The following is a 20,090-nucleotide window of genomic DNA, read 5'->3' as shown; positions in this document are numbered from 1 at the left end:
ACCTGTTAGCTAAACCAATGCATGTTTAAAAAGAGGGCGTATAATCTAAACACTCAACCCTTTACTGACAGGCTGCACCAATGCATGCATACATTAGAAACATCCGCTCCACTGTGTAACATCCAAATTCTGCAAAAGTATGTAGATGAATACATCAGGCGGCAAATGAAAACAAACGACTCTGATCGGGTTTTTTTTTTTACATCGCCACCTTTGGTCACTAGATGGCAGCAGTGGAAACCAAGTAGAGGCCAGGTGAAAAACAGAACACCGCGCCTTTCTTTCAATCACTTAATTAACCAATAACGGGCCAACAAGACTTGTGAACAAAGTAAATAAACAAGTGAACAAATTACAAAAGCAAAATGTTACATTACATGAGGCAAAAGTGATAATCGTGAGCAAATAAAATACAAGGAGCGAACGGTGCAATACAGGAGGAGACGAGAGAACAATCACCGCCGCAGCCCGGAGGAAAACACAGGAAGCAGATGTCCGGCCCCCCGCCTGGTTGTGGGCGGGGCCGGGAAGAGGTGTGTCGGCTCCCACTGCCGTTGCGGAAGCTTTGCCTGTTGTGACCGGAGATGCCGTGCCAGCCATGGCGGGGGGCCCGTGCAGAAGAGGGAGCCCCGCTGGAGAAGGAGAGACCGGCCCGCCGCCGACCCGGTGAGTCCCGAATTGAGAGGAGGGGCGTGAGGCGTCATGTATGCGGCGGCGGCGGGGGGGGGGGGTGGTGTCGGTGTCTCTGTATGTGTGTGTGTGTGTGTGTGTGTGTGTGTGTGCGTGCGTGCGTGCGTGCGTGGGTGGGTGCGGGGGGTGCGCGCGCGTGTCTGTGTGTGTGTGGCCCTTCCTGCCTGCGTGTGCATGTGTGTGTGTGGCAGGGGACGTGCACGGCGCCGGGCTGGGCGTGCGCGCTCACGAGGTCGAATCTCGGCCTGCAAATGCGCGGGGCACTTTGCAGTCCTCATTCCCCGCAAAGTAACTACATTAGTTGTCTCGCTAGACAGCAAAAGCTTCGCTTTTGCTTACGTCTAGCGAGACCTAAAAATGCAAAGTAAAAAGGCTTTGCCGAGCGTGGGCAAGTGACCGTCTGGGTTTTAGCCGTGGTTGTTTTTTTCCAATATGCCAGTATAAGGGTGCCACAGAGGTAAGTCATCACTGCTTTACAGAGCGATGCAAACCACTTTGTTGTAGAGCCCGGGAACTTTAAAATTTACATTGGATCGGATGAGCCTAACTGGGGAAAAAAGGACAAGCTGCATTCTGCCTTCAGCTCCGTAGACGAAATAAAGATAGTACTAGCACAAATAATAAACCATTTATGACTGCTGTGATGTTTAGATGCTTCTCCTCAGCTGCCAAACCGAAACTATGATTTAGTATACTTACACCGCTTAAGCCAACAAACCAGACAGGGGACTGCTCTCACTCTTTAGTAAATTGTATGAAGTGCCTTTCCCCCATGCAGGAGCTCGAACTGCCTCACTGCTAGCTGAATGGTGGACAGGCAGTTGTGGGTTTAACTTTTCTGGCACACCTGGTGCGACTGACAGCGATTTGTAAGAAACGGAACACTCACTTTACGTCCAGCTGCGCACTGTGCTTATCACTCAAGCTGTGCCTTCTCCGCCCCCACTGACAAGACCAAAGACTGTAAATTAAAACGCATGCTCACAATACTCCCAGTTTCAATGCCTGGTGGTAAGCACCTTCAGTCCCTCACACCCCTCCCAAAGGTATGCATTAACTGTGGCCTCCAGCTGCACACCAGAAGGGCATGCCCACTTTTCCTACAGCTGCACGCCGGAAGGGATCCCCATCTCAGAAACCAAGTTCACTATCAGCACATTACCACCAGCCTTTATGTACCCATACATTTAACCTGTTCCCACAGATACACACTCGGCCGACCTCACTTCGTGTGCTCTTTATTCACTGGTATCCCCCCCTTTCAGATGCAAACATCGACCCCCGGCGGAAGGGCTGCATTCACACTATCAATGCGTTGGTACCCCGCAATCCCCACAGCTGCACTCACACAATCCCCACAGCTGCCCTCTGCCACCCATCCACGAATCCTGCATTCATTCTTACCACAGCTGCACACTGCTGGCACCACTTCTTGCCCCCACAGATGCAAGCAGCGGTAGCTCCCCTACTCACATCATGTATTCGCATTATCCTCTAGAGTGCACTCTGCTGACACCCCTACATAGCTTCACATCGACCACACGATCACTGCAGTCGCACACGGTAGTGGTTCACCTTTTAGTGGCCATAAAGGCAACTGCTCAATACACTGGAGACCCTCAGAGACCGTTCTGCAGCCTTGATCTTCATTCGTCAGGGGCTGCAGGCGGACACTTCGGCCCGTGCATGTAATAAAGCAAACCGCCATTAGCTATGCACGTTGATAACCTTTAAAAAAAAAACTAAAACCAAATCGATCAACTCCATACTCAAAACACTAGGAAACAACTCGAAAATGATTACACCGAAGCACGCCAGGCTGTGGCTCGCCAGTCATTGCCAAATGTAATGAAGAAATGCTGTTAACACTCGACGAAGATTATATTGGTATGCCTTGTGTAAACCACCTCAAGAACGGCACATGGAATGCACGGAGATCGGTTCTATCGGCGTGTGTTGAGACTGAAGAAATGCTCAAAGCACTCGACAGAGAATATATCGGCATGCCTTGTGTAAAAAACCTCATGAACGGTGCATGGAGTGCACTGAGATCGGTTCTATTGGCGTGTGTAGAGACCTCGTCTCACGCTGCACTGAAAACAAGAAGTCGCGTTGTGTGAAAAACATAGTGCGTCCCAGCTAATGAAGGAGAGTGTGTGACGCCGCAAGAGAGAGAGAGAGAGATCCAATCTCGGTGGGTCGGGCTAAAAGGAGACAAGGCGGCAACAAGGAGGGACTAAGAAGCCTCCTTTTCAATCGTGAGCCTGCGTTTTGCATGCAGGATAATGCCAGAGAATGAGGGAGATGGGCGGGGCTTCAACTCCGCCTCCGAGAGCTTTGGAATCTGTATGGATTCCAAGAAGCTCTCGTTTGACCAGATCAGCGCATGCGTGCTGCTTTCGCCAGCCGAGACCTAAAAACGACGTGAAAAACCACCAAAAAAAAAACATTAAAACATAGTCCAAAGAGCACACTAAAGATAAATTGCTATCCAATACCATTCATAATTGACAGTGGTGCATTCAATCAAGATGTAGTTCAGATGTAATTTAATAATTTTTTTAACTTTGTAAATATCTGTACTTTTATGATGCTTTTTAATCATCGAATAAAGAATTACTGAAACGCTGAAACAGTGGTGCATTGATAAATATGTCTGAGAAGTATCAAGAATTATCTCTGCTACCACAACTAATTAGGTCAAAGATTAAAAGTATACACATGGGCTGCCTCAATGCCCTTCAAGGTTGGTTTGCAGGCACAATGATACATAAAACTGTGGTACAAGCACATACATATACTTCAAGGACCAGCTAGAAGTGTCAGTTTCCTGATTTTCAACACTGCTGCTGATATAGGACTGATATTAGTGAACTACAAAATGAATGGTCATCATAAAATTGTAAGTGAATTTCCTTCATTATTTCATCCGTCTGTATAGAGGCCAGCTACGAACAAAGGCAGACTAACTTCTTGGTCGTCTCCAGTGAAGGAGTGATGAGGGAACCTAACAGCCATGGGGATAGCTCTATGAATCATCATGCATAAGCAACATAATGACTTATAGAAGTACATTTTACATGCACACTAATTTGTGTGCCTGTTCCAGCACAGGATTGAGTTCATAAGACTCATGCAACAGGAAGTTGAATAGAATACATGGGATTCTGCAATCCTTGCAGCAAACCCGTCTAATTTCCTAATAGGAGACGTGTGATGCACCCAATTGCCTATTATAAAGAAATGATATAGCCGTTCAACTGAAATAATCAGTTACAGTTGCGTTCCGATGGGGGGAAAAAAAAAAAAAAAGGAGGTTTTAAACAGAATATAACATGTTTTTATACAAATATCTAACAGCTTTTTGATGGGTTTAACACCTTCACCGGTGCGGGGTGTTCCATTGAGTGGGATGGGCCGCGTCGGCCAACGGATGTGCGCAGCACTTCGGAGGTAGTGCTTGTGGCGGCTGTTGGCTGACGAACGCAACGAAGGGCTTAATTTTGCACTAGAGAGTCTGTTTTCATTCTTCATGTTTGCAAACATGCTCTCTTTCACATGAAAAAGCTACTCAGCCCGGATTAAAGTTGCCTGTGGGAAAGGTGATGTGACCATGTATATTATGGAATAAATACCCCCTACACATACATGATTAGGACACTGCAAATCACCTTGGAGTTCCAAACCTTATAAAAGGAACTTTCCCTTCGGCCTTGTTCCTCTAGACCAGAGGTCTTCAAACTTTGTGATGCTGAGAACCCCCCTGTCAAAACCTTTTAGGCGTAATGACCCCTCCTGACAAACATTTCTAGAAGCTGGGCCTCCTCATTGCCAACTATCAATAACCATAAACGCCCCCAATTCCCACAGCAAATCCTTTATACATTGGGGAAAAAAATTAAACAGTGTTTAGCAAACTAAAAGGTCAGTGGTTGGGGACATGGTGAAAGGTGTGGCTAAAAACAAAGGGCCTCATTTATGAGGCCTTGGCGTAGGGCAGCGATGCGAGTTTTCTAGCTGCGCTGCCCTATACCAATGTGAAAGGGCAGGAATACACCTTATTTATGAAATATGGTGCATTCTTGTACTTTTCACCCTATGTTGGCACACAAATTGCTGCCTAGCGCCAATATAGACAGGATGGTTTTGTGCAGTGTTAGATCTGGGGGTCTCTAGTTGGCAATGGTATTCACCTTTGTCCAAATAGGGACCCTTACTTCTAAGTCAGGATATGGGGATTGCACTCCTAAATAACCCCTGCTCACCCCCTTGGTAGCTTGGCACGAGCAGACAGGCTTATCTCAGAAGCAGTGTGTTAAGCATTTGTGAATATACACAGTAATACAGTGAAAACACTACAGATGGACACAACACAGGTTTTATAAAAATAAGTATTCTTTATATAGACTTAACACAAGACCACAAATGACAAAAATCCATAATACTATACTTAAAGTGGACTTAAAGATGGTAAAAGTTACTTAGTTCAACTTGATGATAAATGAACGCAAAGTGAACAAAAGGCTCACAAAAGGGGGATGCGTCGATTCCGTGATCCAGGGGAAAGGATGCGTTGTGCCTCAATGCTTGCGCTGAGTAGGGAATGCGTAGTGATCCTTACCGGTGCGGAGGTGATGCGTAGATTCTCGGCGTTGCGATGAGCAAGATGGCGCCTTAATACGATGATCCGGTTGCGATGCGAGAAGATGGCGCCCTTAATGCGACAATGCGATGATGCTGCGTAGGCGCCCTGGAAGCCTTACGACGACTCTTTGGAGCTGCAACAGACCCTGCGGCACGCTTCTCCTGTGATGCGACAGCAGGCAGCTTTGATGAAGACACGCTTCCAGGGAGATGAGGTGGCGGCACGCTTCTCCGGCGATGCCACGATCTTAGCTGCGGCGGCGACACGATTCCTCTCGGTGCGTTGGACTTCCAGCGACACCCAAATGTCTGTAGATAGAATTCTCAGCAAGGAAATTCACAGGGGGAGCTGGTAGTGAAGTCTTTTGTCCCCGAGACTTCAGCAAGAGGCAAGCACAAGTTCAAGCCCTTGGAGAATATTCGGAGGATGATGAAAGTCCTTAAAAAGTTCCTTCTCCTTGGCAATGAAGAAACCACTGCAGGCCAACCCAGCAAACAGCACACTGGCAGAGGGGCAGTCCAGACTCCTGTAACTTCCTAGATTCTTCTCCTTGGCAAAAGGTTTCCTGCCCCCAGAAGTGATCTAAAGTTCTTGGGTCTAAGTACCACTATTTATACCCCAAAATCCTTTGTTCTCCGAAGTCCAAACCAGTTCCTGAGCACTCTATTTACAGGACTCCTCCTTGCCTTTCACAGTGCAGGGCAGAAACATCAGACGCCCCACAGGAGGTGGAGCAAGCATTGTGAAGGGAAAGCACAGCCCTGGAGCACTTTGTTGACATGATTCCATCTCTTCTTTCACAGTGTAGGGCAGAGACATCAGCCACACCCCAGTAGGTGGAGACAGCATTGTGGAGGGAAGGCCCAGCCCTATTCAGGTCCCAGGTGCAACTCCTCCCTCCCATCTAGATGCAGATCTCCCTATTCACCACTGGGCTGACTCATCCTGCCTCTTGGAATCCCCCAGCCCTGTCACTCAAACTCCAGACAAGGAATACACAACCTAGCAGAGGCAGGCTTTGGATAGTTAGACAAGAAAATACCTACTTTCTAAAAGTGGTATTTCCAAACACAGAATGTTAAAACCAACTTTACTAAAAGATGTATTTTATCATTCTGAGTTCAGGCATACTAAATTCGAATTTCTATCATGTTCCCTGAGTCAGTTAGGATTATAAGAATGTAATAATATACCTTCCCATTCTGGCCTATGGAGAACAGGTAGTCTTGCAATAGTGAAAAACGAAAATGGCTGTAATTCACTATTAGGAAATGCTACGCACACTAGAGCATGTCCTACCTTATACTTACAATGCACCCTGCCCTTGGGCCTACCATAGGGGTGTATGATATGAAGCAAAGTGAAGGTTTAGGGACTGGCAAGTGGGTGCACTTGGTCAAGTCAACATGGCAGTACAAACTGCACACAGGCCGTGCAATGGCAGGCCTGAGACACACTGTACAAGCTGCTTCTGTGGGTGGCACACCAATGCGGCAAGCCCACCAGCAGCATTTTATTTACAAGCCCTGGGCACACATAGTGCACTGTACTAGGGTCTGACAAGTAAATCAAATAACCCAATCATGCAATCCCTAATTAGTACATCAATTTAACATAAGGAGCACTTGCACTGTGGCACTGAATTGCAGAGGGGCAGTGGCCAAAGCATATAACCAGCAAAAACATATCAAAACAGAGGAGGCAATCCGTCAAAATGGAAGGTAGACTCACGCCAATGATGCCAGGTCTAACATGCAGGAAGGAACACCTTCCTACACAAAAACAATCCTGAGAGGGTTTTCCTCTTTCTATGTATGCTGCAGAATGCAGCACACATAGAAAGAGGAAAAAACGAGCAGAAATTAAAACATTTCTCCTCGTTACGCCTGCTGTGGGGAGGCGTAAGGTTTTGGCACGCCATCTTGACATAGAGTAAGGCAACGCAGCGACTTACACTGTTTTGTCTAACTCTATATCTAGAAGGCCAAGCAGGGTGACTGTCTCGCCTCATAGATATGATTCTGATGCTTGTGCCGCAGAAGCTTATAAAAAACTGACACTCCTAAATCAGCCGCAATATATTTTGTTTGTTTTTTAGGACTTATACCATCAGGTAGTTGCATATAAAATAAGTAGCTAAAAGGAAAAATATGTTTTTTTAAAGTTGTTACTCAGTGGGAAACGCACTATATAGTGCATTATAAAACCTCTATTTCATGCACTGCATAGGTCTGTCTGTAACCAAAGAGGCACAGAATTACATTTGGTTGGTGCGGTGGAAAATAGTGACTTGTGTATTTTTAGTGCTATGAGGTCACAGCCTGTGACAGAAAGCTCTGTGAATGTTTAAGACATTATTTTATACTTACATTACAAACACTACAAGATAGACTCCTACAAAATGTGCAAAGAGTTTTAGGATAAAATGGAGCTGGCAAAATGTATATTTGTGTAATATCAGACCATAATTAATGCATTTTTGTTTTTTTGCATAACTGTCCCTTCAACATCTCCTATGGGGTACTAAGCGCTCTATAAATACAGTTATCATTAAAATCACACTTCAGAGCCTAGTTGCTAACCACCACACAAAAAAATACATCTTTGCCATCACAATGCTTGAAGTGAATCGAGCAATTAACCCCTACACTGCGGCGGCTATTCCGCCGCCGTGCTAAGGGGGCGGGGCAGCCGCACGGCGCTCCCGTGCTCGTGACGGAACCGCTCCGTCACGAGCCTCGGATGAGCTGTGCTTGTGACGGAACGGTTCCGTCACGGCCCCGCCCGCCCAATAAAACGCTCAGCGCAGGTGCGGAATTCGCGCCGCGCAGGCGCGGCGAGCGGGCCGTGACGGAACCGTTCCGTCACAAGCACAGCACACCCGAGGCTTGTGACGGAACGGTTCCGTCACAAGCATGCAAGGGGTTAAAGCCAGAACCACTCCTTTACGTTTGCAGATGAACTCCTAATGTACATTTGCATTGCTTTCAGGCAAGAAAGGCACACTAGCATGAAGGCTTATTCAAAGGATTCTTTTATCTGTCTGCCGGGCCTTTTCCGTTTTTACAGTACATGACAATCAATTAACTTCACATGACAATCAATTAACTTCAGCTGAAGCATTTTAATGATCGCAGTTGACTTTTTCCAAAATGAAGAGCATGTTTTGTATTCCAGGCAGAAGTTAGGCCTAGAAGTGCGCGACCCCCTTCCCAAGACTCCGGGCCCCCCGGGGGTCGCTTCCCACAGATTGATGACATTTGCTCTAGACAGTCATGGAACTCCTCAGTGACTTCGAATATCTGTACAATATATGGCAAGGGATACTTGATTATTTACATAATTCACCTGTGCAGAACGGAAGGCTACACGTGATAGAACACGCATATCAAAACAAAAGTGGCCACTATGGTCCACTACAAGGTTGAGGCAGGATAAGAACAACTGTATTGACTTTGGTAAAGAATACATGTATCTTCCATGTTCATGATTCACTGTAAAAAAAGCACAAAACACAATAGCTCTTAAAAGAATCCCAAAAAAATGTTCAGGTTCGATGTTACCAAGTTTTACATTGTTACAGTCTTAAGGCACTGTTGTGTACCCGTCTCAATATTCGATTATAGATTGGGGCCACTCTTCGGAATGTTTCAGTTTGGCCAACAATATTGTGCATGTGAGAATATACTGTTGTCATATTCAGTAAAAGTTGTTTTCGACATCAAAGACAGATTTTAAAACAACTCATGGCAAAAAAAGTTCCGGGATTAGAACGCCCGAAATTGTTTTCTGATCTGCTTCAAATATACAAAATCCGTAGCCATAGATGTGCAACAAGCACTAAACTTGGTTTTGTAACTCACTTCTTTTTAGGGCTCGACCTCTGCCAATGCGCAAGCATTGCAGATGTCGAGACATATTGGGGCTTATCCAGAGCTTAACTAAATGGGCGATTTGATGCTGTGCCCGTGAAAAAGCGCGTGCACAGCATCAAAGCCACCAGCCTCCCTCCACAAGCTTACCCCAGCGTGCGCTCTGGCATTTCTCCTCCCCTAATTATTCATTGCCCACGGCCGGCCGGCACATCAAAGGCTGCTGCTCCCCGTGCGTCTCGTCACCCTTACTCTCCCCTATTCTTCCCTTCTTGCCTCTCCCCGCCCCTCCCCCTCCCCACCACAGCAATGCCGAGGGCTTGTCTGCCTTCTCCCAGACTCGTTTACTTAACGTTCCCTAGCCTGCACACTAAACTTTCCCTAGCTCTGATGCCTGGGACTTCATTCCGCTTTTTTTACAATGCATTTACCAATGCTTGGCGAAAATGATTGCGTTTACCAGTGCTTGTTATGTCTGCGTGTCCCTGCGCTGTGTAGGCTCCCAGTAGTCAGCAGAGCATATCTGTGGGGGTCCCTCCTTCTCCTCCTCGCTCCCAGAGTCCAGAATCAATAAACAACAAACTGGTTCTAATCTCCACCCTCAGAGTACGGCATCTCACCCAGGACTAAACACAGCAAACTACAACCCCCGACAGGCAGGACGCAAGCGTTGCACATCATGGCAGATGAAAATTCAATATAGTGTCATGTGCTGTCCAACTAATGAGCAACATGGTACTGTATAATGTTCAGCATTATTCTTAAACGTCACATGGTGCCTTATGTTATTTCTAACTGTTCAGTCACGCGCATGTCTCGTGGTGCCCAACATTGCTGTGTTGGTGAACTGAGTCAAAAGCAGGCGTGGCACATTGGGTACCATTTTTAGAAAAAAACACTGGTCGTTTATTTACATTCTGATTTAGGAGAAATATATTTTTTTACATAGGAACTATGCATGTTTGCTACTTTTTAAGTGAGTTCTTCTTGTGTTTGCGTTTCAAACTTTATGCCTCAAAGACTCGTTTTAACTATGGTTACTGTACCTTTATTTGAATATAACACACTTATCATTTCAGGGGGCTTTCTGTAACTTTACATGGCTGTGAGCATTTGCAGGCGTATTTTCACTCAGTGTCCTACTTTGCCTAATACTTTCTAACTAGTAAGCTTTCTTTCTGCGTGCATTTCAAGCATGGTGGCAAGTTGCATACTTTTATCTTGAAACAATGAGTGTGGGATGCAACCGATGCACCCACCACACAGCTCCACAGATGCACCCACCACACAGCTCCACAGATGCACCCACCACACAGCTCCACAGATGCACCCACCACACAGATGCACCCACCACCCAGCTCCACCGATGCACCCACCACCCAGCTCCACCGATGCACCCACCACCCAGCTCCACCGATGCACCCACCACTCAGCTCCACCGATGCACCCACCACACAGCTCCACCGATGCACCCACCACACAGCTCCACCGATGCACCCACCACACAGCTCCACCGATGCACCCACCACACAGCTCCACCGATGCACCCACCACACAGCTCCACCGATGCAACCACCACACAGCTCCACCGATGCACCCACCACACAGCTCCACCGATGCACCCACCACACAGCTCCACTGATGCACCCACCAGCCAGCTCCACCGATGCACCCACCACACAGCTCCACCGACACAGCTCCACCGATGCAACCACCACACAGCTCCACCGACAGCTCCACCGATGCACCCACCACACAGCTCCACTGATACACCCACCTCCACTGATGCACCCACCACAGAGCTCCACCGATGCACCCACCACAGAGCTCCACCGATGCACCCACCACAGAGCTCCACCGATGCACCCACCACAGAGCTCCACCGATGCACCCACCACAGAGCTCCACCGAGGCACCCACCACACAGCTCCACCTATGCACCCACCACACAGCTCCACCTATGCACCCACCACACAGCTCCATCTATGCACCCACCACACAGCTCCACCGAGGCACCCACCACACAGCTCCACCGAGGCACCCACCACACAGCTCCACCGAGGCACCCACCACACAGCTCCACCGAGGCACCCACCACACAGCTCCACCGAGGCACCCACCACACAGCTCCACAGATGCACCCACCACACAGCCCCACGTACACAGCTCCACCGTTGCACCCATCTCCACCGATGCACCCACCAGACAGCTCCACCGACACAGCTCCACCGATGCACCCACCACACAGCTCCACCGATGCACCCACTAAGCTCCACCAATGCACCCACCACACAGCTTCACCGATGCACCCACCCCACAGCTCTACCGAAGCACCCACCACACAGCTCCACCGACACAGCTCCGATGCACCCACCACACAGCTCCACCGATGCACCCACCACACAGCTCCACCAATGCACCCACCACACAGCTCCACCAATGCACCCACCACACAGCTCCACCAATGCACCCACCACACAGCTCCACCAATGCACCCACCACACAGCTCCACCAATGCACCCACCACACAGCTCCACCAATGCACCCACCACACAGCTCCACCAATGCACCCACCACACAGCTCCACCAATGCACCCACCACACAGCTCCACCAATGCACCCACCACACAGCTCCACCAATGCACCCACCACACAGCTCCACCAATGCACCCACCACACAGCTCCACCAATGCACCCACCACACAGCTCCACCAATGCACCCACCACACAGCTCCACCAATGCACCCACCACACAGCTCCACCAATGCACCCACCACACAGCTCCACCAATGCACCCACCACACAGCTCCACCAATGCACCCACCACACAGCTCCACCGAGGCACCCACCACACAGCTCCACCGAGGCACCCACCACACAGCTCCACCGAGGCACCCACCACACAGCTCCACCGAGGCACCCACCACACAGCTCCACCGAGGCACCCACCACACAGCTCCACCGAGGCACCCACCACACAGCTCCACCGAGGCACCCACCACACAGCTCCACCGAGGCACCCACCACACAGCTCCACCGAGGCACCCACCACACAGCTCCACCGAGGCACCCACCACACAGCTCCACCGAGGCACCCACCACACAGCTCCACCGAGGCACCCACCACACAGCTCTACCGAGGCACCCACCACACAGCTCTACCGAGGCACCCTCCACACAGCTCCACCGAGGCACCCACCACACAGCTCCACCGAGGCACCCACCACACAGCTCCACCGAGGCACCCACCACACAGCTCCACCGAGGCACCCACCACACAGCTCCACCGAGGCACCCACCACACAGCTCCACAGATGCACCCACCACACAGCTCCACAGATGCACCCACCACACAGCTCCACCGACGCAGCTCCACCAATGCACCCACCACACAGCTCCACCGATGCAGTTCCACCAATGCACCCACCACACAGCTCCACCGACGCACCCACCACACAGCTCCACCGACGCAGCTCCACCGAGGCACACAGCTCCACCGAGGCACCCACCACACAGCTCCACCGAGGCACCCACCACACAGCTCCACCGAGGCACCCACCACACAGCTCCACCGAGGCACCCACCACACAGCTCCACCGAGGCACCCACCACACAGCTCCACCGAGGCACCCACCACACAGCTCCACCGAGGCACCCACCACACAGCTCCACCGAGGCACCCACCACACAGCTTCACCGATGCACCCACCGCACAGCTTCACCGATGCACCCACCACACAGCTCCGCCGATGCACCCACCACACAGCTCCGCCGAGGCACCCACCACATAGCTCTACCGATGCACCCACCACACAGCTCCACCGATGTACCCACCACACCGCTCCGCCGAGGCACCCACCACACAGCTCAACCGATGCACCCACCACACAGCTCCGCCGATGCACCCACCACACATCTCCTCCGATGCACCCACCACACAGCTCCTCCGATGCACCCACCACACAGCTCCTCCGATGCACCCACCACACAGCTCCACCTACACAGCTCCACCGATGCACCCATCTCCACTGATGCACCCACCACACAGCTCCACCGACACAGCTCCACCGATGCACCCACCACACAGCTCCACCGATGCACCCACCACACAGCTCCACTGATGCTCCAACTAAGCTCCACCAATGCACCCACCACACAGCTCCACCGATGCACCCACTAAGCTCCACCGATGCACCCACCACACAGCTTCACCGATGCACCCACCCCACAGCTCCACCGATGCACCCACCCCACAGCTCCACCGAAGCACCCACCCCACAGCTCCACCGAAGCACCCACCACACAGCTCCACCGAGGCACCCACCACACAGCTCCACCGATGCACCCACCACACAGCTCCACCAATGCACCCACCACACAGCTCCACCAATGCACCCACCACACAGCTCCACCAATGCACCCACCACACAGCTCCACCAATGCACCCACCACACAGCTCCACCAATGCACCCACCACACAGCTCCACCAATGCACCCACTAAGCTCCACCGATGCTCCAACTAAGCTCCACCAATGCACCCACCACACAGCTCCACTGATGCTCCAACTAAGCTCCACCGATGCACCCACCACACAGCTTCACCGATGCACCCACCACACAGCTTCACCGAGGCACCCACCACACAGCTTCACCGAGGCACCCACCACACAGCTCCACCAATGCAGCCACTAAGCTCCACCGATGTTTCAACTAAGCTCCACCAATGCACCCACCACACAGCTCCACTGATGCTCCAACTAAGCTCCACCGATGCACCCACCACACAGCTTCACCGATGCACCCACCACAGAGCTCCACCGATGCACCCACCACAGAGCTCCACCGAGGCACCCACCACAGAGCTCCACCGAGGCACCCACCACACAGCTCCACCGAGGCACCCACCACACAGCTCCACCGAGGCACCCACCACACAGCTCCACCGAGGCACCCACCACACAGCTCCACCGAGGCACCCACCACACAGCTCCACCGAGGCACCCACCACACAGCTCCACCGAGGCACCCACCACACAGCTCCACCGAGGCACCCACCACACAGCTCCACCGAGGCACCCACCACACAGCTCCACCGAGGCACCCACCACACAGCTCCACCGAGGCACCCACCACACAGCTCCACCGAGGCACCCACCACACAGCTCCACCGAGGCACCCACCACACAGCTCCACCGATGCACCCACCACACAGCTCCACAGATGCACCCACCACACAGCTCCACCGATGCACCCACCACACAGCTCCACCGATGCACCCACCACACAGCTCCACCGATGCACCCACCACACAGCTCCACCGACACAGCTCCACCGATGCACCCACCACACAGCTCCACCGATGCACCCACCACACAGCTCCACCGAGTCACCCACCACACAGCTCCACCGAGGCACCCACCACACAGCTCCACCGAGGCACCCACCACACAGCTCCACCGAGGCACCCACCACACAGCTCCACCGAGGCACCCACCACACAGCTCCACCGAGGCACCCACCACACAGCTTCACCGAGGCACCCACCACACAGCTCCACTGACACAGCTCCAGCGATGCACCCACCACCCAGCTCCACCGATGCACCCACCACCCAGCTCCACCGATGCACCCACCACCCAGCTCCACCGATGCACCCACCACACAGCTCCATCGATGCACCCACCACACAGCTCCATCGATGCACCCACCACACAGCTCCATCGATGCACCCACCACACAGCTCCAACGAAACACCCACCACACAGCTCCACCGAAGCACCCACCATACAGCTCCACCAAGGCACCCACCATACAGCTCCACCGATGCACCCACTAAGCTTCACCGATGCACACACCACTCAGCGCAACCACAGCATCACTCAGCACCACAACAGCATCACTCAGCGCAACCACAGCATCACTCAGCGCAACCACAGCATCACTCAGCGCAACCACAGCATCACTCAGCGCAACCACAGCATCACTCAGCGCAACCACAGCATCACTCAGCGCAACCACAGCATCACTCAGCGCAACCACAGCATCACTGGTTCAAATATGTTCTTTCAATGTTTCAAACTGTTTTCAAGCTTTCACGCTTTATTACAAATCACGAAAAGATGTTAATACTTCACTTCTGTCCTTGGATTTTCGTCACAATAAAAACATGAACATAATCTTCACAAAAGTTATTTACAAAAGTTTAAGCTATTGCCATTACAAATTAAATACATTATTTAAGTATTAATTATTTCACAAAATTAAAAGCCATTGTTATTTGTAATATCAATACATCTAAGTCACGTAAATACAAAACATGTTGCATTACAAATGCTATAGGTGTCACATTTGCGAAAGTTATAACTATTGGCATTGTAAATGACAAAGCTTTTAATTGAGCTATTTTTAAAAATAATACAAATTCATTTATAAGACCAATAGCTCAAACTTTCCTAATGCAAGCCCTATTGCATTTCCAATGCTTGTCTAAGTTACCTGGCTCTTCTTGGTGTTATGCAGCGTTCAGGAGTCGCCACTCCCTTTTTTGCGACTCTTGCTCACAGACTTAACCATTATGTATTTTGGAAGGTAGAGGTTCTTGAGCACTGTAATTTGCACTAATTTATATTAATATATATTAGCAATTGAGTTAATTTATTTAACAGACGAAGGTTACTTACATTGGAAAAGTTACTTTATCTCAATCTCATAAAATTTCCAAAGAACGTGCTAGAATTTAAGCTACCTCGATACAGCGGAGGGCTGTTTTTTCCATACACTCGTTTAATTTAGAACAGCGTCTACGAGGCACCGTGGTGACGCGTGCAAAAAATGTAGAGTTACGTGGCTGGGCTCGGGTGGCAGTCGAAAGAGCATGCTGATTCAGCAGCACAATCTTACGTCCCCGGTAAAGACCAAACAAGGGGGTGGGGATCTCAAATATTGCCCGAATACAATAATAAAGGTAGTGGCAGAACAAAGTAAAGAAGGGTAGTTGGACTGCGCTGATCATAATCACTATATCTAAAGATAGGCCCTTAGCCGCAGATCTCGCAAAATATCAATGCTTTATACAGCGCTTCGCCAATTCCCACTCCTTCAACATGTTTTCAACCTAATCGTTTGTCCTCGGGGCATTGAAAAGGTCCAAATGAGTAATCAGCCCTTCTAAAGCTTACGTAATCGTAGGTCTAAAACGACAAATCTGAATATTAAAAGCAATTTGCACAGACAAAGCTTTGGGCCCCGGTGGTTACACAAGCTTATGGCAATGGCTTACGTTGAGCTAAACATTTGAGACGATGGACATATCAGCAAGGGTCATTATAGTCAACTCTTTTCCCTCCTACCCACCACGGGGGTTGCTCCCCGTACATCTGCTCACCTTCGACTACGCCGCACAGGAACTTGCGGGAGCCTGCAGTCTCTGCCTCGGCCTCCTCCCCGACAGTCTCTGGGGGATGAACCATGGCCGGCGGGGCAGCAGAGCACGGGCTGGGTGGTAGCTCTGCTTCCTCTCCTCCAGGCTGCGGCTTATCCTTCTGCACCATGGTGAGAGAGGCGACAGGAATTGGGAGAGTGAATACAAAGCGTGGAAGGGGCCCTAGGAAGGGACACAGCGCGCACCTCGTCCCCTCTTAGCCGAAAGGAGGTGGCGGCGCTGGCTCTGCCCGGAGACTTGCTTCCTTTGTGTGCAGCGCAGGCCCCGGTTACGGTGACAGGTACTGAGAGGGGCTCTGTTTGACAGACAGATCTGATTTGGGTGACAGCTCGGTGCTGCGTCGTCCTCTATAATTGAGTCCCCTTTCGCTCCCCGTTGCACACTCTGCGCCGCCTCCCTGCTCTTCCTGTTTATTGTCCCTGCGCATGCGTGAGGAACCGGATCAAACCGGTGCACTCAGCATCCGGGCCATGGCGAAGAAAAGAAAAGAGACAGAGACTTATAGATACGTTTTGCTTTGTACATAATTCTTGGTTTCGTTTTCAACCAGTCCGATAACTGTAACATACGTAGAGGAAGGACGCGGCTCAGTTGTCATAATGTCGTGGAGTGTTTACTTCGTAACGCGCATGCGCGTTTGGCTCTTTCTTTTGTTTTAGCGCGACGGCCATGTTAGGTGTCCGTAAATCCACCCGTTTCTAAGGGCTTTGGGGCGGGTCGTATTGATAGATTTACCACACCAAAAAGGGCTGCTGCCCGGATGTTCTCAGCGCGCATGCGCGATCGGATGTATATGTTATATTGCTAGGAGCTCTGCGTCAGAGCTCGCAATAACTCTTAAAGGGACCGTGCTGTAGTATTGAATTATCATATAGAAATATTGACTGCATACTAGAAGGGAATGTGTAGTTTATCTTTAGCCTGAGGAATTTATTGTAAGGAGTTTAGGTAGCGATAGTTTCCATATTTCCCAGGTTCACGAGTGACTGGTTAGCCTAGTCCCGTGTTTTGTCTTAAGAATCGCAAGATATTTGAACCTCTCGCCAGACTCAAACCTGGTTCCCTAGCTTCAAAGTCGGACGCCCTGCCCCGTTAAGCCACTGCCCTTCTCGTGAAGGTGAGGATTATGCAATCCCGTATTCTTTTTGATAAAGTTGTAGCCATGTAAACAAAATACCTATTACCAAGATGTAGTAGCAAAAAAACTCCCAAAACCCATAATTCCAATATAAGAACAAGCATTTACAATGCAACGGGCTCGCCTTTGCCAAAGTTAGAGCTATTGGCATTGTAAATGACAACATTTTTATTTATGTGTTGGTTTTGAAAACAGATAAATAAATGGCATTGTCATTTACAATGTCAATAGCCATACAACTTGTAATTACATTACACACACAGAGGGTCACACGCACACATACAATCTTACTACCACACACAATTTCTCTCTCACACACAGTCTCTCTCTCTCCCACACAATCTGTCTGTCTCTATCGTACACACACACTTACAATCTCACACAAACGCTCACACATAATCTCTCGACCACACAAAATAATTATCACTTTCTCACATACACTCTCACACACAATCTTTCTGACGCAAACACTTGCAATTATTTCCACACACACAAATGATCTCTCTCACGCACACATAATCTCTGTCCCATCGGTGCACCCAACAATAACTGGAAATGTGTCAGCGCTGTACAGGAGACCTCTAGCGTGATTTTTTAAAATTATTTTTTTACATACAGACACCGCCTTCCAAATATTGCATTTAAAGAGAATAAAAAAATGGAGAGCATTCTATGAACCTTTGTATCTCTGTTTCTTTGTATCTAGTTTCTTTCAATGCGTAGTATATTAAGCCTTTTCTCGAACAATAAAACTCTGTGGAGGGAAAAAAGCTGGAGGCCTCTCTATACTAAAATAATTGAAAACAAAGGGGCAGGAAAACGATGACAACATTTGGAAATCACCCGTTAAATGTAAATAGATATGCAGTACCCCAAAAGGAAATATTCACAGCTTACAAGGGAGGCAGGCCCTTGTACACTCGCAGTACTGTTCATTTACATCTAAGCACAGCAACATGAGGCCCCCTTTACCTTTGGTGAAGTGACTTATATACGCTGTATGTATGTACACTGTAGTAATGTTAATTGACTAAACAAAAGATTACAAATAAATTGAACTTTATAAGGGCTTCATCACAACATACATTAAGTAATGCACGAAAAGCAACATCCATCAAAGTTGGAAGTCTGGCGAAAATCCAAATAACTTGGTTTTGCTCTGAAATCTAAGCCCAATCACAGCCCAAGCAGCAATTCAATGGAGTATCTCAGCAAAAAGGAAACGGAGGTCGTGAGTGGGTTTTTTACGTCAATCCAGCTTAAGCTAAAGAACATGGATCAACATATCGGAGTACAATGCGGGCTTCCAGTACACCACAACCACTGATTTCATTAAATTGAACTTAACCTCTCTGTTCATCCAACTTCCTCATTTTTCAGAATATGTAATCATCAAGCACCAGCCTCCATGTTATCATCAAAGCGGTAAGCAGGACTGGCATTAATATATGCACTGCAAGAAATTCACTGAGACGCGGCCGCAGAAACGATTTCTGGCAGATCCGTTAAACCAATAAATCATCACAAACAATTGTGCGGTAACTGTCACTCGTGATTAGCCAGGGACCTTCAAAACATCCGAGATGGGGCTGTGGCAACAGAACACATCTCTCTGACCACACATACCATCATTCAAGAATCAAAACTACTCACTGCAGTGGGAATGCCTCCCTACGTATTTATGACACGAAGAATTCTGTGAACCAAAGAGGGAAAAACAACATGCCATGGAACCGAGATGGCGCGTTTTCATGTCCGTGGTCAGGAAAAGCATTTAACACCATGGTGTTACAAAGCGGACCAAAATGTACTTGTCTTGCGCTTTTAAAGCGACACTGGCTTTTCTCAAAACAACAAAAACAAGCGTCCGCGAACTTGAAAAACAAGAGCCTCACCGGAAGTCAGGCAAAGTCGCCTGTGACGGGGGCGGGGCTGCGTCCGGACCGGAAGAGAAGGCGGAGTGAAAGCGTCTTGCGACGCCAGAAGGAGAGCGGAGTCCCTCAGAATTCACCTGGTAAGTTGAAAAGGGCTGGGGCTGGGGGGGGCTCGGTTACCTCGTTGTGTGTGTGTGTATGTGTGTATGCATGTGTGCGACGGCGGGGGAGAGGGGGGGTGCACTCGTGTGTGTGCGCGCGTGTGCGTATGTGAGGGGGGGTGGGTGTCTGTATGTATGTGCGTGGGCGCTTGTGTGTGTGTATGCGCATGCGTGTGTGCTTCCCAGGAGACGGCGCCTGACCACAGCGCTCGTTCGCGTGCGCGTGTCAGTTTGGAATCGCTTCCAAGGCGATGCGCGCGGCCAGGAT

The 20,090-nt window shown here is 49.8% G+C and overlaps 1 protein-coding gene across 1 annotated transcript in view; it reads right to left on the bottom strand.

The window, feature by feature from the left end:
• Positions 1-17,076, bottom strand: part of OGA (O-GlcNAcase) — a 621,684-nt gene extending 604,608 nt beyond the window's left edge. Inside the window, 1 exon segment of the mRNA XM_078643616.1 lies at positions 16,593-17,076. Within this exon segment, the coding sequence (XP_078499742.1) occupies positions 16,593-16,758 (166 nt within the window). The 5' untranslated portion in view covers positions 16,759-17,076.
• Positions 17,077-20,090: the final 3,014 nt, after the last annotated feature.

The sequence above is a fragment of the Lissotriton helveticus genome, chromosome 5_1, assembly GCF_964261635.1.
Source record: "Lissotriton helveticus chromosome 5_1, aLisHel1.1, whole genome shotgun sequence".
NCBI lineage: Eukaryota > Metazoa > Chordata > Amphibia > Caudata > Salamandridae > Lissotriton > Lissotriton helveticus.
This window is presented reverse-complemented; position numbering and strand designations above follow the sequence as displayed.